The following is a 19716-nucleotide window of genomic DNA, read 5'->3' as shown; positions in this document are numbered from 1 at the left end:
CCTGCTGTTTGACCACCAGCAGTTCCAGGCAAGCACCAGGAACACCAAAATGTAGGAAATATCTATGGACTTTAGCTTTCTGCTCCATTCACAGAAAAAGTGAGAAGTAACTGTCTTTTGAAACAGAGGAAGATAAACCCTTCAGGACACAGAGAGGCTGCAAAGAAAAGCAAGCAGATCAGATTGAACAGTTTATAGTGCTAACGATGAAAAATACAAAAAAATAAGTTACATGTCTAGTCTATTCTTGCGTTTTTAAAGGGCACAAGAAAATGTGCTTCTGTGTTCTGCACTGTGCTCTGAACAATGCTTGATGCAAGCAATGGAGCACACCTGGAAGTTTCTTATTTTGACTCTGTTCAGGGCCCTTTTCTTCCTCTTCTGCCTGATCTTTGAATCAGTCTAAGCAACGAACATTTACAAAGAGTGCCTCTGATAAGGCAGAAGAAACACAGATGAAGATGAAATTATAAAAGAAGCATGATAAACTTGAGAGAAAAAAAAAAACAAACCAAAATATTTTAGCAAGATGTGACATACTGTAACACCAAAGGCGAAGAGGAATGATGCATCATGAAACAGAGAGTTTCCAGAGAACAGAGGAAAAAAGACAATGAGATTAACTAAGAGAATGGGAAAAGGGAAAGAAACTGTGCATAAAACTTAAATTAGAGATCTAAGATATATGCCTTAATTATTGAACTCATCTGAGATGTATTTTATGCCCTTTGTATGGAAATTAAATAGAATAGTATAGAATTAAGGTCATACAAGTGGTCTTGCACCCTTCTCAAGAATTCACCATGCTAACACTCAGACCTGCTGAGACAGCCTGAATTATCTTTCCCTGCAGGACATCTACCCAAAGCAGTGACAGAGAAAAGACATGGAGAGAGAAGCCCGAGATAAAGCAACAAGGTAATGATGAGAAGAAAGACACACAGGCTTAGGACCACAGAATAATGTAAAAAGAGCACCACATTACCCACTTCTTAAAATGCTCTCAGGAGGTCAGTACTTTAAAATATTTCTGCCATAATACAGCAGTCTACCTTTCAGTTGCAGTCAAGATATCCTTCATGTGAGACATTAAAAAAATGGAACAAACAGAAAAACCCACACATATTTCAGAGCAATACAATTACATTTGCAGAGAGAAATTTGGCAAAAACCCAAAACAGGTATATGGTCTAAAAACTTGAAACTGGACTTTGGGGCTGAGGGATCATTCCAGTTAATGAATGAGAACAAGATTAATTTCTATTTCTCTGCCATTCAGCTTCTGGTTTGTTCACATGGTTTTACAAATTTGATTGGAAAGCACCTAGAACGGTCTTAATCCAACCATGTGAATGTTTCAGCAATTATAGAAATAATTATATTGGTGGTACGTCTGATGTTTGTCTATCCCATGTCCTGTTTACTGCAGCTTTAGAGGGACATGTGAAGCTGCTTAACATCAAATTAACAATAGTACAATCATCTAATTTTCTTGTTGCATTCTGACCTGTTACGTTAGCTTCATGTCTTCCAGACTGACTCTTAAAAATTATTTATCAACTATAAATAACAATTCAAGAGCATCTCAATTTCCATGTTAAAGCACAATTTTTTCAGAGAATTTATAAAGTTCTTGGATATTTTTTTCACTATCACTCTGTTAATATGTTCATTTTCATACACACCCATATTAAAACTTAAGTTCTAATATGCATGCATATAATTTCACTCATAGTATTTTTTTCTTCTAAGTATTTTATTTCTTCCAGTGAATCCTCTGACATATTCCTTCATGTAGTTCCTGAAACAATTACATATATACTGGTGAAATGCTGAACTCAATTTCTTAAATAATTTTTTATTTCAAACCAGAAAATGGCCTCAAATAACTCCACATTTAAAATATAGTAACAGAGGCAATTACCTAGTGCTATGATAAGCATCATTTAGCTGAGCCAAGCAGCAAATGTTTCAAGTCAGTGAACAATTGCTGGACTGATATTAAATTAAAATTATTTTATGTCAGTGCTCTATCTTCTTTGACTTCTCAGAGTTTAATTGTACTTGCTAACAGCCATTGAGAAAAGTACTCTCTGTATAAATACATATGTAGACACCCATACATGTATTTGTATGTATGCATGCATGTGTATATTTGAATAAAAAATATTAAATGTGTATCTTTTCCATATGAAAAAAAAAAGTCTAAAATGTCAGGTCTATCACCAATACCATGAATATCAATAACAAAGTCACAAGGTCTATTTCTGTTTGTCACAATGCAATATTTAAGTGTATTTTTACATGGAGATAGAAAATGTACACAGGCACAACTTTTCCATGAAAAAAACAGAAATCAGATGGGAGCACTAAATAATAAGAAACTTACATTTTTATATTGAATAGCATCTTCTGAGGCGAAATGCCCTAAAGCAGCTGGGCAACAACAGTACGTGAGAATTGCCATTGCCCGCTAAAAGTGGCAAAAGCAGCTGCCCACAGCAGTGCCCCGGTGTGCCAGATGCCAGCTGGGCAGCTCCTTCCCACTGCCTTGGCTACCACTCCCTCTCTGAATGCAAATGAGTTATATTCCTGGCTGGGAATAAACCAAGCCATTATACATAGGATGTTTTAAAACATGTCCCAAGCATAAATCATTGAAACCCATTTTCTAGAAGACTCAAGGAAAAGTAGCAGGAAAACAAACCCATATTCCCTTACAGGCTGCTCAAAACAATCTCACTCCTAAAAAGGATGATTTACCATTTACTGATGGGCCTGGAAGACAGTCTCTCCCCAAAGAAGACTATCACTTAAAAGAAGACAAAATGCATTAATATTTATCATCAAATAAAACAGGTCTCTAGCTTCAAATACTGTATCAAAAGAAAAATTTTAAATTAACATGGTTATTCATTTTCCATTAATTAAATTTAATTAAAATATTTACCTGCATTAATCAGATCTGGATCTACTTCATTTTCAAGTGGATAAGGACCCTGACAACAATACAGATGTATGTCAAGCTTTATAATAAAATATCTCTAAAATACAATTAATAATTGCCATATTATTTACAGTGCTTATTACCAAAACCAGATCATGGCAGACATGCATTTTTTAATCTTTTTAAATCAGAATTCTATTTTTTATCAGAAAAACATCCTGACATTACAAGCCACAGTTTATATCAAGTAACATATCAGGTCCTTTGGACTTATTGTTCAAGAATGTTAGAATTACAAAACAATCATGAAGTGAGAGGTTTGTTTGATTTGGGTTTCTTTTTGCTCTTAATCAAAGTGACAGACATTTTTCAAAAAAAGGTCATAACTGCAACTTCATAAAGCTATACGACAGTAAAAATAATATTCACTTTAAGCTTTATTTAAAATTATGTTTGCTAAGGTTTACAATGCTTAGTCTTGCAAATTCCTGATGGTTTGAGCCCAGAAACTTAAGGACATCCTTAGCAAAATAGGATAATCATAAAATGAGCATTTCTTAGAAAACTTCTCTGCAGCAGAGTGAGAGTTTTATGATGACATAATATAGCATATATATTTTTAGCAATATCATAATCAAGTTGGAGGTGCACAGGAAATAAAACCCAGCCACAGCAAAATAAAAACACTATAGTAACTGCCCAAGATATATTCTTACCAAACCCAGGACTCCATTTTCACTCTGTAAGTGAACAGTTATGTCTGGACTGATGAAGTTACTGGCCAACAGTGGGATTCCAATACCCAGATTAGCTGAAAAAAGGTGGTTAAGGCAGAAATACTTATCGCAAACTAGTAAATTTTAAAAAACGACTACTATACTATGAGTAGATTGGAACTGTTCCCCTCACAAGCACTTTTGTTTTCACTTAAATACCTCATATTTGTGATGAATTATTTTGCCATTTAGACTGTCTAATTGCATTCTGTCAAATCCTATATATGATAAAAATATCAACGTGCAACTTCTATTTCAATTGGGTATTTATAAAATGAGAGCACCTCAGCGTCCAGTAAAGACAATGAGCATGTTAATCAACCTGTTCTAAACAAACCAGATGAGTTTCTTTTTCTAGTCAGCAATCACTTCAACCTACAGAACAGCTGAAGGATACCATACATGCCATCTTCGAACTCTAATGCAGCCCGTTTGATGATCCTCTCCCTCACATTGTCTCCTTTTTTTTGTTTGGCTGTTGAGTCTTCAGGCTTTCGGATTGATAAGCGCTGCAAAATAAGAAGTAATCATAAGTAAAGATTAGAACCCAGATTCTTGCTTCTTAAGACATAAAAGCTTGATTTGTGATTGCCCTGAGTTACTTGGTCTAAGAATAAAGTTATTTATTCATCTTCTACAAAAAACTCCAAAAAAACTCCAACCTTTTATTTTATGCACTCAAGCTTAGCTAAGCCAATGGAGTCATCAAATATTGCCAGTGACAGCCTTAGAGCAAAATATTATTTCTTTGTCTGTATTGCCAAGCCTGATACATAGAGAAGTGGTGAAGAAGGCACCAAGCACTAGTGCAAATACTAGCAAGTCTCAGATTCATTACCCCAGAGATACCTAAATAGATTCGTAAAATGTCAGCCAAAAATACAAATACTGCTCTCTTTCTGCATTCATTCAATCCAATGAGCTGTTCTAGATTTATAAGGATGAAATAGACAAATGCCATTCATCTAAAGATACTGGGGAGCAAAATTTTCAAACACAACTCTCTATAATCTTGCACACCCCATGAATTTGTTTCCTAGTATTTTCTCATCTTAAGTTCATGTTTTGTAAATCACATGCAGGTGAAAATGCCATGACATTTAAGAAGTTCGTAACATCCTTCTTTTAAATTACTGTCTACATAGATTATGTTCTTTGCACATCTCTCCAATGCGTATAAAATTCATCTGGGAAACATCATGTCCAGCACCCCCATATGTCTTCCTATCTTCTACTTCAGGCTACAATTAACACATTAGAAAAAATTATCCTGTTACTTTTCATCATCACAAAAGAACTTCTGCAGAGTCACTTTCTCCTTAAGCAGCCAGAAACAGTCAATAAATAAATCCTTTTGAATTTCCCATCACCTTCCTTTTTATGCCTCAGCTATTTTCCCTAGAATTGCTTAGCTTGGGGATTGATAAAGTAGGAACAATTACAGAGGGTTTCTATACAGCAAAGAGAAGGCTGGGTAGAAATTATAGCTGGTGCTAGTGAGACCACTTCTAAGCCATATTAGCCAGGAACTGCTATTTAAAGCCAGTATGAATTATGACAGACTATCTTCTCTTTATTTCTTTATTTTTTATATTCTTCATCTTCTCTCACCTCTTACCATACCCACTGCTTTTCTGCGTACGGCCAGTTGATTTATAAAATTTAACAGAAAAGTAAATAAATCTGCCATTTCCTTCCTATACCTAGTGAGAGTTGCCACTGCCAGAATTACAAAATTTCATAATAAAAATTAATCTCTGTTACAATTTTGCTTGGCAGTTTGTAGTAGCTTTCTCCCTCACCCCTGCCCCCCTTTTTTTTCCGAAGCATTTAGGGAAGGGGGCAGATGACTAGGTAGGTATTCACCAGGTATTCAGTAGGTATTGACTAAATAGATATTCACTTACGCAGCCAAGATGCAGCAGAAGCAATGTTTAATAAATGAAAAATTATTTCTGTCATAAAAGGTAAAAAGCTTTTCTAGGAGATAATGCAGCCATTCAGAAGAAGAAACAGGCCATTAATTGCAATCTGACCCAACACAACCAGAGGGAAAAAAAAAAGGTTTGACACATCTATTTGCAGTCAATTACTCAACAACATGCAGTATGCTTTTGCAGAATGAACAGACAGAATTAAAAAAAGAGCTTCTTAACCTTAGCATTCACAAAAGAGAATGCTCAGAGAAAAGGCCTTGTACGATTTCCTAGCTAGGACTTTGTGCTTTGATTTTAATAACAGAAGTTTAATTATTAAAATTCCTTTCTGCACTTTTTTTCTTACAGATTTTTTCTCCTTGCGTCATATATCTTCCCTTCTACCAGCTTATCTGATGAACAATTCCCACCTCCAGACTATGGAGACACAGAAGAAATAAAGAATTTTCAACTGCACATTAAAAGCATTGTCACATCACCAAAATGAATATAGGGACATAGCCTGAGTGTGGCAAAGTCATAGAAACAACAAAAAACAATTACATAATCATAATTTTATTGGGTGTTTTCAGTGGTGGAGTATTATTGCAGCATTTTGAACAGCTATTGACATCTCTTATTCAGACCAGAAAGACCACCAGTTAGAAAAGTTCCTGATAAAAGAAAAGGGAACAAAGGTTTGCAGGACCTTTGCAACATAACATAATTCAATGTACAGCACAAAAGGGACTGAGGCTGGCCCTACATGCCCACATCAAAAGCTGTCCAGGGGAAAAGAAAGTCAGATCCTTGTCTAGCTGTTCCCCTTGTCATACCTATAGCAGGTGAACTGGGAGAGGGAAGGAGAATTTAGTAGCATTTTCCACTAGATTTTCAACTGCAGTGAAGTCTTCCAGGGCTACAGGCAGTTGCCGTAAATTATTCAGGAACTGAACCAGAGAGTCTGTGGTGTAAGATAGAAGGCTCAATCCTCAGGCCCCCATCTAACTATGTAAATACCTATCTAAGGTCCAGTTTTTAGCAAAACTTTATGGGTCTTTCTCACTATTTTCTCAGTGCTAAGACTTGGTGGCTAGATTAAATACCACACAAATGTTAAATACACTCCAAGCTGAAATATGTTGTGACTGAGAAGCTCAGCTACTTACTTCAATTCTCTTCTCAAACTTCTCTCCTTGTAACAGACGATCAACATAGATTTTGGGAACATGAATGTCTTCTGGGGCAAATGCTCCTATATCAACAATTTCTTCTACCTACAGAGTGAAAAAGAAATGGGAAAATATTTAGAAAAAATTATTCAATGAGAAGTTTTAATACCAATGAAGTTTTGAAATGAAACATTAAATTTACAGCAAATGATGTCAAGAAAACTAACAAATGGGACAAAATATATATAGTCTTTAAAACATGTTAACTTAGATGCTTATCTGTTCTCTTCTCTCAAAGTATATTTCTTTATAAAAAATTGAAGGTAATATATAATTTTACAGGCCCATTTGTATGGCCAACTTGAAGAAACAATACTGTGTACATCAGTTACATCAGAGTTGTTTGTAACTACAAAAAATTTCTGCCCAAACAGAGGAAAACAATGTGCTACTAACAAAATATAAAAATATAAAGCAGAAGTATTAATTTAGAGGATACAAACACAGAAGCTGAAACAAAAGTTTTCCATAGTGTACTCAAAACTAAAATAGAAAACATTTGAACTGTAATAATGGGTTGCAAGAAAGAAGACAAAAGATGAAGATCTAGAAGTCTTTATAGTTAGTGAAACAGAGATTCAGCACAAAATGACACTCATCCACCTGTAGTAGATTTGAAATGTCACCTATCAGGAGCAGCCCAGACAATAGGGGTTTCTTTCCTTCTAGGCCTGAGTTGGGGGTGATCTAGTTAGAGACCTGCTATGGACAGATACCTGCAGCAAAGACTCTCAGCCATGGCTGGTGCTTTCCCTAACAATTCTGGCTACACAGAGCACATCTCACTCTGCCACAAAACAGACCCTAATGTTAGCATTGTTTGCAGTTGCATCCACCCACAGGGAAAACAGGTAACGTTAGAGCAACAAAGATAACATACAACAATCTACTACACAGGACATAACAACGTACTCAAAGATCAAAAGACAATTTCCAAACTGCTGTATCACCAGGGATTCATTAAACTCTTAGGAATGCCCAAAGCTTAATAACCCCAAAACAAGACCTGGGGTATGGTAAGGTTAAATCTCCGAACAGCTGTCACCAGTGAAGCAACATTAAAGAGTTTAAAACTCAATTTGACAAGCTACTGGACAATATGATCAATACTAAAATCCATAGTAGATCTGATAGACAATTACCTTCCTACTGTGCCTTGAAATGTGACAATAAACAAACAAAGAAACCAAACAATCCACCCTAAAAGCAGGAGAGGGAAAAGAAAAATTAAAAACTAATGATCACAAAATCAGGTTCAGATGATCCCCCCAAAAAACCCTGGGTTAAAGAGACAGAAAGAATGTACTGTGAAATCTGCAAGGCAAATATCCTAAGCAAAAGGCAACAACAGCTACAGCAACACCAGCCTCAGTGCTCCAGGAGAACAGAGCCCACATCCAGAAAGCCCTTACCCACAACATAAGGAAAGCCAATCAAATCAGTATCTTGAAAATTCTGGTTTAGGTATTCATGAAAAAATGCTAAAGTTTCATCCATCTCACTTGTAGTTTCTAATTTTATTCATTCATATTAAGATTAATATAGAGACCAAGTCAAACACAGAGTAAAATTAAAAAATCCTGAAGCACACAGCTGAAACACACTGCACTTTTAGTGTAGTGACTACTGTCAGAACATCCTCAGAAGAGAGGAGAAGGAGGAGACAAGACTTTCCAATGAAGCAATAGGCAAGCAGCTGATCTGCTACCAGCAGAATTCCCAAATTCACCCTTTCTAATTAAATTTGTCTTCACTTATCAGATGGAAAACTAGGCCTGGGGAATACTAATTGCTCCTGATTTGAACTTTCTCACAGAATAACTACATTTATTTGCTGTAGCAGTTGAGATTAAAAAACCAAAATCTTGGCACAATTCAACTAACTCAAACAGAATTACGCTGTCAGAAAACTTGACACACTGAGTTTCTCCCCCCATAGAATACACCGAATAAATTATTAATCCAACAATAAATTGTTGGATTTTGTTATCAGTCACGCCATTCTGCTAATTGGTTTGTATTTTGTCTCTTGAGACACAGCAGTCAGTCTGATAGCTTTTCCTCTGTTATTTCCAAACATTATCCTAAATGAACACAACACTGCAAACTGTATTTTGTCCTAGGGATTTCAGATAAGCCTAAGGATCCCTGATAACTGGAACATCTTTCCATGTTCTACCATTATATGGAATAAGCATCAAATGTAACTAAAATTAAATATGTTCAAATACCTCCACAGCAGTAAAGAGGAATTTTGAAAAGGAATTAAGAATTTCCATGTGATACAAGAAAAATTAACTGTCTTCCAGTTCTGCAAGTGAGATAATCAGCACGTTTACATGGAAAAGGGAGAATTCAAGCAGAGGAAGTACAGACGTCGTCTGAGTGCTCCATCTCTCACTCCCAGGGAACTGGAGGATGAGGCACCATACATGGGCTGTGTGCCATCAGCACCGCCAGAGATGAAGCTGAGCCAGCTGAAGTGACACCAGGATATCTGATGGCTATGGGAATCAGCACCCTAGTGCCTCTGGCCACTGCAAGGCATTGCCCCAGTATCTTCCTAGAGAGGAATGATAGTGCAAATTCAATAGTACCATCATTGGGCCCTTTCAGGTTTCGTATTTCTTTATGAGTCGGCTCTGTAACACCTCTGTAGATGAAACCTCAAAGAGAAAGGCAGGAGCACATCCATTTTAATAATTCAAAGGATGCGTGTGAGTTTTTCTCCTGCTCTGCTCTCATCTTACCTATGCTTCAGTTCTTTCTTCTCTGTACTCACCCTGCCTCAGGCTTTATTTTGTTACATACAGAAGAATCTTTGTAAACATCAAAAATCATTATGTGTCATCCCACCCGAGAGACACCAACACTGGCAAAGCACAGAGAGGGAACTAATCAGGGCAGACCACCTCCTGTACTCTTTGTAATTAGAAAATCAAAATCCTCTGGTACCTTTTAGATGGCCCTGATCACATGTGTTCATCTTAAATCTTCATTTCATCAATGAACAAAAAGACAGAAAATGTTTATATCTTTGTAAAAAGTAACTATGAGAGACCATGAGGTCTGACTTCCCTCTTCAGGGAAGGCTCTGATGCCTGATTCAAAATTCCTTTCATTGTCTCAAAAGTTTCCACAGCATTGGAGACTTCTTCCTGGGGATAGTGTTCTTGCAAATCTCCTCTGACTGCTGACAATGGAAGGAGGATGAATGAATTCAGTCCTTCCTAAACACTGGTTTATCTAAAAGTACACCCAGAACATAAAAGCTGTTTTCCACTATGATTCACAAGAGCCTTCTGCCATTCCTTTTTGTATCAGCATTCACAGAGACAGTGGTCCTTCGCCTCACAGTATCATTTCCTTCTGTAATTTACATCTACTTTTCCCTTTTAAAGCAATTTTAATTCCTTTTCCTTACAGAAATTCAGCTATTCTTCTAGTTTTATTCCAGAATTTCTGAAGGCTTACAGAGAAAAAAGGGGAACCTTGATAGATATGGAAGTAAGAAAAGTAAACAAAGTAAGAAAAATAAAAACTATGGTTCCTTACCAAAAATTAATAAGGAAATAACAACGACAAACTATTTATGCCAAAACACTCAAAAATAAAAAAAGCCTTTGTTTCTAGTATATTCCTTTTCTCTATTTCTGTAGCCTAATTATGTACTTTATGATATGTTAAATGTTTTCAGCTGGTTTGGTTTTAAATCTCAGTTTTCCTAAAACTAAGCTATAACCAAAAACTGCAATTTAATTCCTTATTATAGAAAAAAAATCAAAAACATGTGCATATGAAAGAAAAAAAGAGATGGGGAGAGAACCACAGCCTAACAAACCTATGCATTTTTAAGTAGCTTATTTTTATACTAACTTTATTAAATCTCTCTATGACTACCTTAATTATCTTAGTCCATTTCAGTTCTTCAAACTGAAATGATAATCATTCCTAGCAGAACATTAGTAAAATAAAACATTACAGTTGGTTAAATGTCCAAAATAACAAGAGGAATGAAATAAAATTTAGCCACTTAGATGCTCAAGACAAACTCATCAGTACACATCATCAGCTCACTACTGGAAGAGTCAGGATGTCACTGCAAAATGCATTGCAACATTTATAAAATCTTGAAATTAAAAAAAAACCTTAAAATACATAATAGGGGCAATAAGAATAAATTTTATGTGTCTGCATTCAAGGTCACAGAAACTGTGATCAACCATTCATGATGGTTAATGAAAACAAGAGGGCAAAAAGTTAATATTAATTGTTTAGACTGAGTTTCACAAATAGCTTTGATATTTTAAAACAGTGAAATATACTCTGAAAACAGTTCACTTGAAATTAAGAACACACTATACAAACTTTCTTAACTACAGAAAAAAGCAAAGCAGGTTACTACTGATTTCTGTAAGCAGAGAGATGAAACAGAAGATCTTCTGAGTTGAATTCTTTCCTTTTGTAAGATCAGACAGACCGTGAAATTTCTACTGCCAAAATCCTACTAATGGAATCCTAGTAATGGAATGACAGCCAGTCAATATCCATACTGAAAAGGAGACTTTTATAACTTTAAAATCAAGCAACTACCAAATAGCCTTATAAAGACACATCTTGATCAACAATTACCACATTATGGTCATATTAGACTTCAAATAGATGTTTTCATAAGCTTACTGAAGGGCAGGGAACAGTAAAAACCAGTAAAGTTCATATTTGTTAGAGAATCTTCCACACAATGAGCCTGGTCTAGGTCACACTGAAGGTCCACACTGCAGGTCCACTTAGCCAAATAGCCCTTCTTCTTAGCAACAGGATCTTAAAAAGCAGTGTGGTACTTCTGGTTATATTCTCCCAGCTGCCAGCAATGTGTCAGCTGCAGGATGTCCTCAGTCAGAGGCTGGACATACATCACCTTCTTCATAGCTTCTGATGAGCCAGGAACTAATTGTTTTCTTAAAACCCAAGAGACTCTATTGATGCATTTCTTAAATTTAACTATTATGAAAAACATTTCTTATTACCTATTGTAATTTCACTGTGTGCTCCCTTCTCTATGCCATACAGAAATAGCACACAGCAGTTGTTTATTTGTCTGTTTCATGCTGTTGAAGATCTTATGTACCTTTATATGTTTTCCTTCTTTCTAGTAGACTGTAATCCTCTGTAAACACCACAGAGAAAAACAGTGAGATCTGTTGCCAGTATGTTGTATCTGATGATTAGGAAAGCAAAACTGACATAAATCTCCTACATTTGTCTTCAGGTTTTTCGTCATGTGGCTACAGATCCTCCTAAATCAGGAGCCCCTGCTAGAATATACTCAATTCACATTTGTTTTCTCTGTTCTAAATCTCCTCAATTACCACCTCCACTTGTAGCTGCCTCAGGCTTAATCTCCTCTCACACTTCTCTGCACCTGCTCCCTGTTTTCTCCAACGTCCCCTTCCCATTGCACGCATCTGACATCTTCCTCCATGCTGTACTGCTGACAGCAGAGAAGAAAACAGACAGCAGTAAATTACCAGCTCTAGATCTTCACACACAGCAGCTCCAGGATATATACCACAAAGAAAAGAGGAAGCACACTTGATTATCTGCAAAGGTTACGTATATGTAAAGTGTGCGCATGCATGGAAGAATATGAAAAATTTAACCACCAGTCTCTGAAGAAGTTCTCCCACACAAATAGAACTGCACTTCAGAAATTTTTGAGCTAGTCACATATTAGCATACAAAATATACACAATAGTCTTAATTTTCAAGAACATGTTCTAAGTCTGAAGATACTGACATTTCTCAAAGAAGTTCTTCCATTAAATTGATGGGCTTGCTTGTTTGATGACTTGCACTAATATGTCTATATAATTCTGTATCTACTAAAAAGTCAAAATGAAGATAGCTGTTTTCTTACCTCCTTAAATTAACTCATTTGGATTTTACTCTATTATTTTATGGTAAAATTACCTGTATTGAAACCATGAGAGATTACTTTAAGATCCAGCAGTCCAGCAGCCCCAGCATTACCAATCAAACCAGACTCCTACAGCAGGCACACCTAGGGAGTGATTCTTTCCGAAACCCTGTGGTTGCTCTGATATAAGTCATCAGTAACTTCCTGCTGGCTGTGATCACATTTTGTGACTTTTGCTTTCTTGATGAAATGAGGTGATAAAGCACCCAATTTGTATTCAATACCTAGGTTCTTAACACAAAATAAAACATAACCATCCATGTGGAATAAATACAGAATCATCTCACATCTGGAGATAGAAATTTTGGAAAATTGTTTTTTAGATTACATTATGTAATTATTTTTTAATCATAGAATTAAATAATGGGAGAAGAGGCAGAAGACAACAAATAAAACTCCCACAATCTGTGAACATGGTCTTCATTTGCTAAGGGCCAATTAATAGCAGAAGAACCTGTTTAATCCATACTCAGCTGAATAAGGGACTGACCTCATCCCAAATACTTCCACTTCAGAACATAAAAGCTTCTAACAATAGTAACTGTACTGAAATATAATTTACCATTTTTGCAAACAAAACATATGTTGCTTTAAATACATTATTGCTGTACTTTGTTACTTATTTTCAAATTGCTTTAGATTGACAGTCTTTGAACTTATTAGAAGGTAAAAATAAATAACTTACTTTTTAATTAAAATTAATCACATTTTACCTGGAATAATTGAGCCCCCCAAAAATCCCAACCGTAATCACAATAAAAGATTTTATTCTCTTATTCACATCAGAGAAATGACAAATGAAAAGAGACTAGAAGAGCTCTCATATCCTACACATTCCAAGAAATGTAACTTAAAGGTCAGGAGATAAATTTAAGCTTTATTTTCAAAAATTAACCAAGTGGAATTTAAATACTGAAGTGAGAAGTAGGAAAGTAAAATAAAAATTAAGAAAAAAACAGAGATTTAATTGCACTATCAAAGAAGGTGGGTTTTGTACTTTAAAATCTATTTAAGTTCAACCAAACCCCACTCAGATTCAAGGAACATTTCTAACTAAGGATCAGACCAGGGCATGCCCAGCAGGAGATACATAGCAACATAATACCAACATAAAACAATGCATTAGCAGCTGATTTGTAGCTAATTCTGTTGCTGCTTCTCTCTGGTAAGAAAAAGAAGCCCTGCAGGTATTTCAGTAGAGGTAACAAAAAGGTATCTTCATCCAAAAATGGTGTGTTCTATGCATACATCTATAAGTTCTCCTTATTTCAGATGTTCACTTGAGACAGTGGTAATTTTCAAAGAGTTCTGGAAGCTACTTGACATGCTACTGCTTTGTTTCTCAACAAGGAATTAGTATGGTCCACTTCACCTTCAGAATCATAGCAGATATCCCAACCTCCCAAAATATTCAAGATAAATAAACTTCTCCACAGTTTTGAAGAAGAAGTTAGTCAGGGTACCTTTCAAGGAAAAGTTTGAAAGAAAAAACAATTGATGTGGCTTAGACACTTTCAACAGACCACAGAAATATGGATATAAAGAGAATGTCAGTAACATATTCTAAGAAGAATTAAAATTTTCTTGCACTTAATCATTATCCTTCCTAAAAGGTGCCTGGAAAAGAGAGCAATAGACACATATGGAAATTTAAAAAAACTCCTAAGAATAAAGTACTTTATAAAAGCACTTTATTATTATTTGAAGCTGGCAGAAACATTTAAATTAGTCCTTCAAACTATAAAAATGGAAATTTTTGCTTATCATAGCCTTACAAGAAAATTCAAATTTCACTAGAAATGGTGAAAAATTGTCTTGAGCACAAATGCCCCTTATCCCACTGCTTATAGAGCCAATTGGCTACATAGCTTCCCCATTCTAACTGGGATTATTTCACAGAATCATCTGAGTCAGAAGGCACCCACAGGAATCATGGAATGAAACTCTTAAGTAAATGGCCCATATGGGGATCAAATCCATAACTCTTTGCCTTTCTCCACTTCCTTCAGCAACAAGAAGACTGATAAAATACATTTGACTTATTCCAAAGGTTAACAAATTATTATTATTATTTCTCTGTAATAAAATCCAGGAACACCTGTTCAAACATGAAGTTGCTTTAAGATTTGTTTAGTTATTGCTTACCCCAGATGAATCAGAAGTTGCAAACTAAGGATCTTAGTTTATATTCACGGGAATATAAATGGCAGTGCATTTCAACACACCAGACACACTGAATGCAAGTTCTCTATAACAGAATTTAATAATGTTTTGGGGAGGAACTAAAAAGAATAAACAGGAAGACTAGGAAACTGTTTAGGACACAGAAAGAGAAAACTACTCTGTTGTTCTTGTTCATTCTTTTACCACCGTCTGCAGTCATTATTTTACCACTGTCATGCAGAAAAATTAGTATGATTTAAGTCAAGTCAGTCTTGGTATCTCAACCCATTACTTCTCTTTAAATATTCACCTTTTTACTGAGTAATTCAACAGCATTTGCAGGGGATGAATTCTGCAAGAGTTAAAAGGATGCTGCTAACATCTGAGCTACTGATTCAATTACTCAAAAATTTTCGCTCCAGCAATAGTTATGAGGCTGCAGCTTTTCAAATCTTGTATGTTGATCATCTGAAAAGAAATATTTGCTTCGTGTCAGAATGCAATTTTTTGCAAGATTTTCAGTTTGGATGTTAAATCTTATTCTATGCTAGAAATCTTCATCAGAGATGTTAATAGCATAGAAAACAAATTAATGCTTTAAGACACCAGGATAGATGCTTGCAAATGCCCTGAATCATGACTAGAACTCTCCCGTATTTTCAGTCCTATAATAATGCATGATTTTAAATGCAATGACAGTTAAGCCATTGATTGATTCAGACATCTTATACACAAAGCGGAGCTGAAAATTTAGAGTATTTTAAATTTAATTTTCAAATTCTCATGATAGAAGACATGAGTACTGTTAGTGAAATATACTTCAAATGCACAGTCTATGAGGCTTTCTATAAAATGTTATGAAAAACCCTCTAAATTTAGCTTTAGAAGCAAACAGAGGCTTTCTATCAGTATCTCCAGCACACTTACTTCCTGGCAATCTGCAGTATCTACTGATCAACTGCAAGCTTCCTTTTTCTTGTTCTTATTGAATGTCATATTTGTTCTTAACATATGTGACAAGGATAAAAGGAATTTTTTTCATTGAAGAATACATTCACATCTGCAATGAACTTATGAAGCTGAATGCTGAGATAACTCATGATACACATTCAAGAAAGTATAATTTAAAGGAATAAAATATAAGAGACAGATAAAAGAAAAAAAACAAATTCAAATCTTCCAGCAGTATATTACAAGGAGGTAAAATTACCTCAACAGCAGTCAGCAGCAATTTGATCTGCTACAAATTTTAACTACTTAATATTCACTACCTGAGCAACAAAGTGCCAAATCTCAAGCCATTTAATTAGACGTTCTATATAAAAGAAAAGCAATTGTAGGAAAAAAACCCAACAACCAGGAAATAAAAGAACAACAGCTAAAAAACGAACATAAAAACCCATCCAAACAAAAAACATCCACAAATCCCACATTGCAAAATTAAATATCAAAGGTGTTTATTCCCCTGACAATCATAGAATAGAATAGTCACAGAACAGAATATGCTGTGTTGGAAAGCACCCATTAGGATCATCAAGTCAAACTCCCAGCCCAGCAGAAGACGCTCCAATAATCACACCATGAATCAGAAACATGTTAGCTAAATGTGACAAGAACTATCATATGAACTACCTTCTAGCCCAGGACTACTTATATTCCAGTACTTTTCTAATAATTCTAAAAGGGTCTGCGCCACAGCTATACAAATGTTTTGTTGTTCTACTCTGTTTTTAATAAGCACATGCACACACAGAAGCAAGGAACCAAATACAATGAAGAGAAATAAAACCAACAAAAGAGTACTCAAGTCTGGGAGCGGGATTCTTTTTGGGAAACTAAAATTGTTGTGGCAATGGTGTGTAAATGTTTCTAGGAGCTGATTTTCCAAAACAATACTGGTAGTCCCCGAATTTCAACTCCAATCCTTTTCTGATATGCTCTTTAACTTTCTATGACTGGCATTGTTATAGCTGCCAAACTGGTTGTTAACATCGCTCAGTACTGTAGGAGAAAAGGCATTACGCTCTTCAGCCTTCATTGTAATCTGCACAGATAATTTTAGTCCCTTCATTGAGTGGTGAAGTATTCTTGGTCTCCCAGTCAACCACGTATGTATTCTTAAAAAGATTTCTCGCTACTTTCAAGTATGCTTTATTTTGTATTGGGCTGGATATTTCTTAGAAGCTTAAGCTTTTTTGTTTGCTTTGGCTTTGTAATGCTTAGCCTCAGACAGCTGAGCTTGGATCTCACTTTCTATCATGTTTCTTTTCTGTGTTTGAGATTACAAAGATTGTGATCAAGGTCAAACTCCTACTGCTCTTCCAGTACTTCCTCCACACTGGAAAATTTTATTCTCAAGCTGATTAACACAGTCTTTCCCTAACTTCATTTCTTCTTTGCTATACCTCCCAGAATGTTTCATCAATCCAAGTCTATGAAATCAGTCTTCCTAAGAGACATTCCAGATATTTTGCTATTTTCCCTTCTATATTTTAGAAGAATCACGAGCTTGTATTTCAAAGTTGCTCTCCCACAAATGTTCACTCAAATGTTTCAACTAAGATTCTTCTGGGAAAGGTTATTAGATCCACAGGCATCCCTGACTCAGGTTTAGACAAGGCCTAGGCATGTAAATACATTTATGCAGTCAAAAGCCCCGACTAACTACCTACATATTCAAGATACAAAGTTTTCTATATTTATTTTATATATACACACACACATATATATATGCACACACACACTTATATATATAAAGTATTATAGGAGCATATTATGGCAACTACAATTCTACTGTCACTTGCGCTAAAAGTAGCTGGTAATGTGGCAGGACTAAGAAGTTCAGCGTCCATCCTGTGACAAATGGGATTCTCAAAAAAAGCCTCTCTCTCACTGCAGATCCATGGGACCCTCCCTCACAACCACTGCCTAAGCACACACACACTCATCACTGAGCAGTTAAATAATATCAACAAAAGCTATAGCAACACAAAAGCTCAGTGGCTACAGCAGTTGAACAGAAGGACTTTATTTCTATATCTGCGTCTATTTAATTCCATTCTATGTCTATTCTGATCTGTGGTTTCACAGAAACACACACTAATGTAAAGTCTGTGCCTGTCCCAAAGCCACCCTCTACCAGGATTCACTTTTGAGTTCCACGGCTGGAGCATCCAGGTAACAAAAAGTTTCTATTAGATGATTGTTTCACTTTAAAGTGGTACTTACAGGTTTTTTATAGTAAATTGTCACTGTGCAAAAAACTTGAAGAATTTTTCAGAAAAGAGCTGTGCATGTGAGAAAAGTTTTGCCACTGTTAAAGCATTTGGAGGTATAGATATACACACAAAAAAAGGTTCATTTCAAGTTTCCTCAATAAAACCAAATGCCATGATTTAGCACAGATAACAGGATACAAATAGCTTATTTCAGTCTGATTCTGTCCCTTAGTGCCACGCAGTTCATTGTACCTGAGAAAATGGTGCTCACTGATGTGGCTGTGTTGTTACTAGGCAACCAGAGATAAAATGCAGGGCTTAATGATTTTTATTTAATGCATTTTTATGAGAAAGTACACTCTCTTTTTTTCCCTCTCTTGATATTATTTGAGGTGTAAATGTTATTTACCCAAGGAGATATATTTAGCCATCTTCTGTGATCTGAACAAGAAAATTATTCAAACTGGATATTCAAACAGCCAGTCAATAAATATTTCTACACATATTGACCATTACTACTACCGAACATGTAGGTGGCATTTCACGGTGGCAGTGGCTGAGATCTCAAACCACTTCACCAGTGAAAAATACTCAGTAGGTCTCACAGCAGAGAATAAGAAGAAAACAGATAAGAGTTCAGGGTCATTTGGGACAGTCACAGACATTTATGTACTCTTCTGTGGCAGAAAGCAAGAGCCCAAGCCTGTATCACCCTTTCCCATCTTATGACACCACATCTGGCAAGGTCACACCATGTTTTCTACTGTGGCTTTGGGTAGCCCCAATTCCCTACAAAAAAGAGGTGTCATGACCAAAAGCCCCAGTGGGGCTCTGCTCAGAGATGTCTCTACAGGGAGATACACATATTAAGAAGCACCCTGTTATCACAGCCCTAATCCTAGGAGTCCAGGCACACATCCAAGATGCCTCCCTGCAACTCCAAGCTGCCTTGCAGTTCATTTCCCATCACAAAATTCAACAGGTCTGTTGAGGGTCCTGACAGCAGTGACACTTCCTCTATTCAGTTTCATCTTCATTCAACAGCGTTGGAAGCGTTACCGTGTTACCACACCTATACCATCACACAACCTCTCAAGTTTTTTCACAGGCCATGCTCTTCCTTCCAGTCTTTACAAGGGCTGGTGGCCTGTATGTAACTTTCTGACCACTGAGTTTCTTTTGTATTGGTCAATTTCTCAACTCTCCCATCTTTGCTACAGGAGCAGGAAAGTGTTTATAGCTCTGAAAAAACAACCTGAACGCCTCAGGCTGAGTGTGTGCATGAGAGCTCAGGTTCAAACAAAGCTACAGGTCCGGCTGCATGCTTAACTTCTGCAAGTTCTGCAAGCTGAAGTGAGAAGCAGTGAACTCCCTGCATCATTTCACTTTTATATATAGATAATGCCAAAATAACTGATGCTACCAACATTATTTAGCATTTGTCTCTGCAAAGGTTAACTTCCAAATAACACGAATCACACAATTTA

The 19716-nt window shown here is 36.0% G+C and overlaps 1 protein-coding gene across 1 annotated transcript in view; it reads right to left on the bottom strand.

Moving 5' to 3' along the window:
• Positions 1–19716, bottom strand: part of OXCT1 (3-oxoacid CoA-transferase 1) — an 83345-nt gene that overhangs the window by 31474 nt on the left and 32155 nt on the right. Inside the window, exons 8-11 of the mRNA XM_030969290.1 lie at positions 6809–6916; positions 4121–4232; positions 3664–3758; positions 2951–2999 (exon numbers count right to left, since the gene is read on the bottom strand). Of these exons, the coding sequence (XP_030825150.1) occupies positions 2951–2999; positions 3664–3758; positions 4121–4232; positions 6809–6916 (364 nt within the window). The remainder of the gene's footprint in view (positions 1–2950; positions 3000–3663; positions 3759–4120; positions 4233–6808; positions 6917–19716) is intronic.

This window comes from Camarhynchus parvulus, chromosome Z (genome assembly GCF_901933205.1).
Source record: "Camarhynchus parvulus chromosome Z, STF_HiC, whole genome shotgun sequence".
NCBI lineage: Eukaryota > Metazoa > Chordata > Aves > Passeriformes > Thraupidae > Camarhynchus > Camarhynchus parvulus.
Note: the sequence above shows the minus strand (reverse complement) of the source record. Positions and strands in the feature narration are given on the sequence as shown.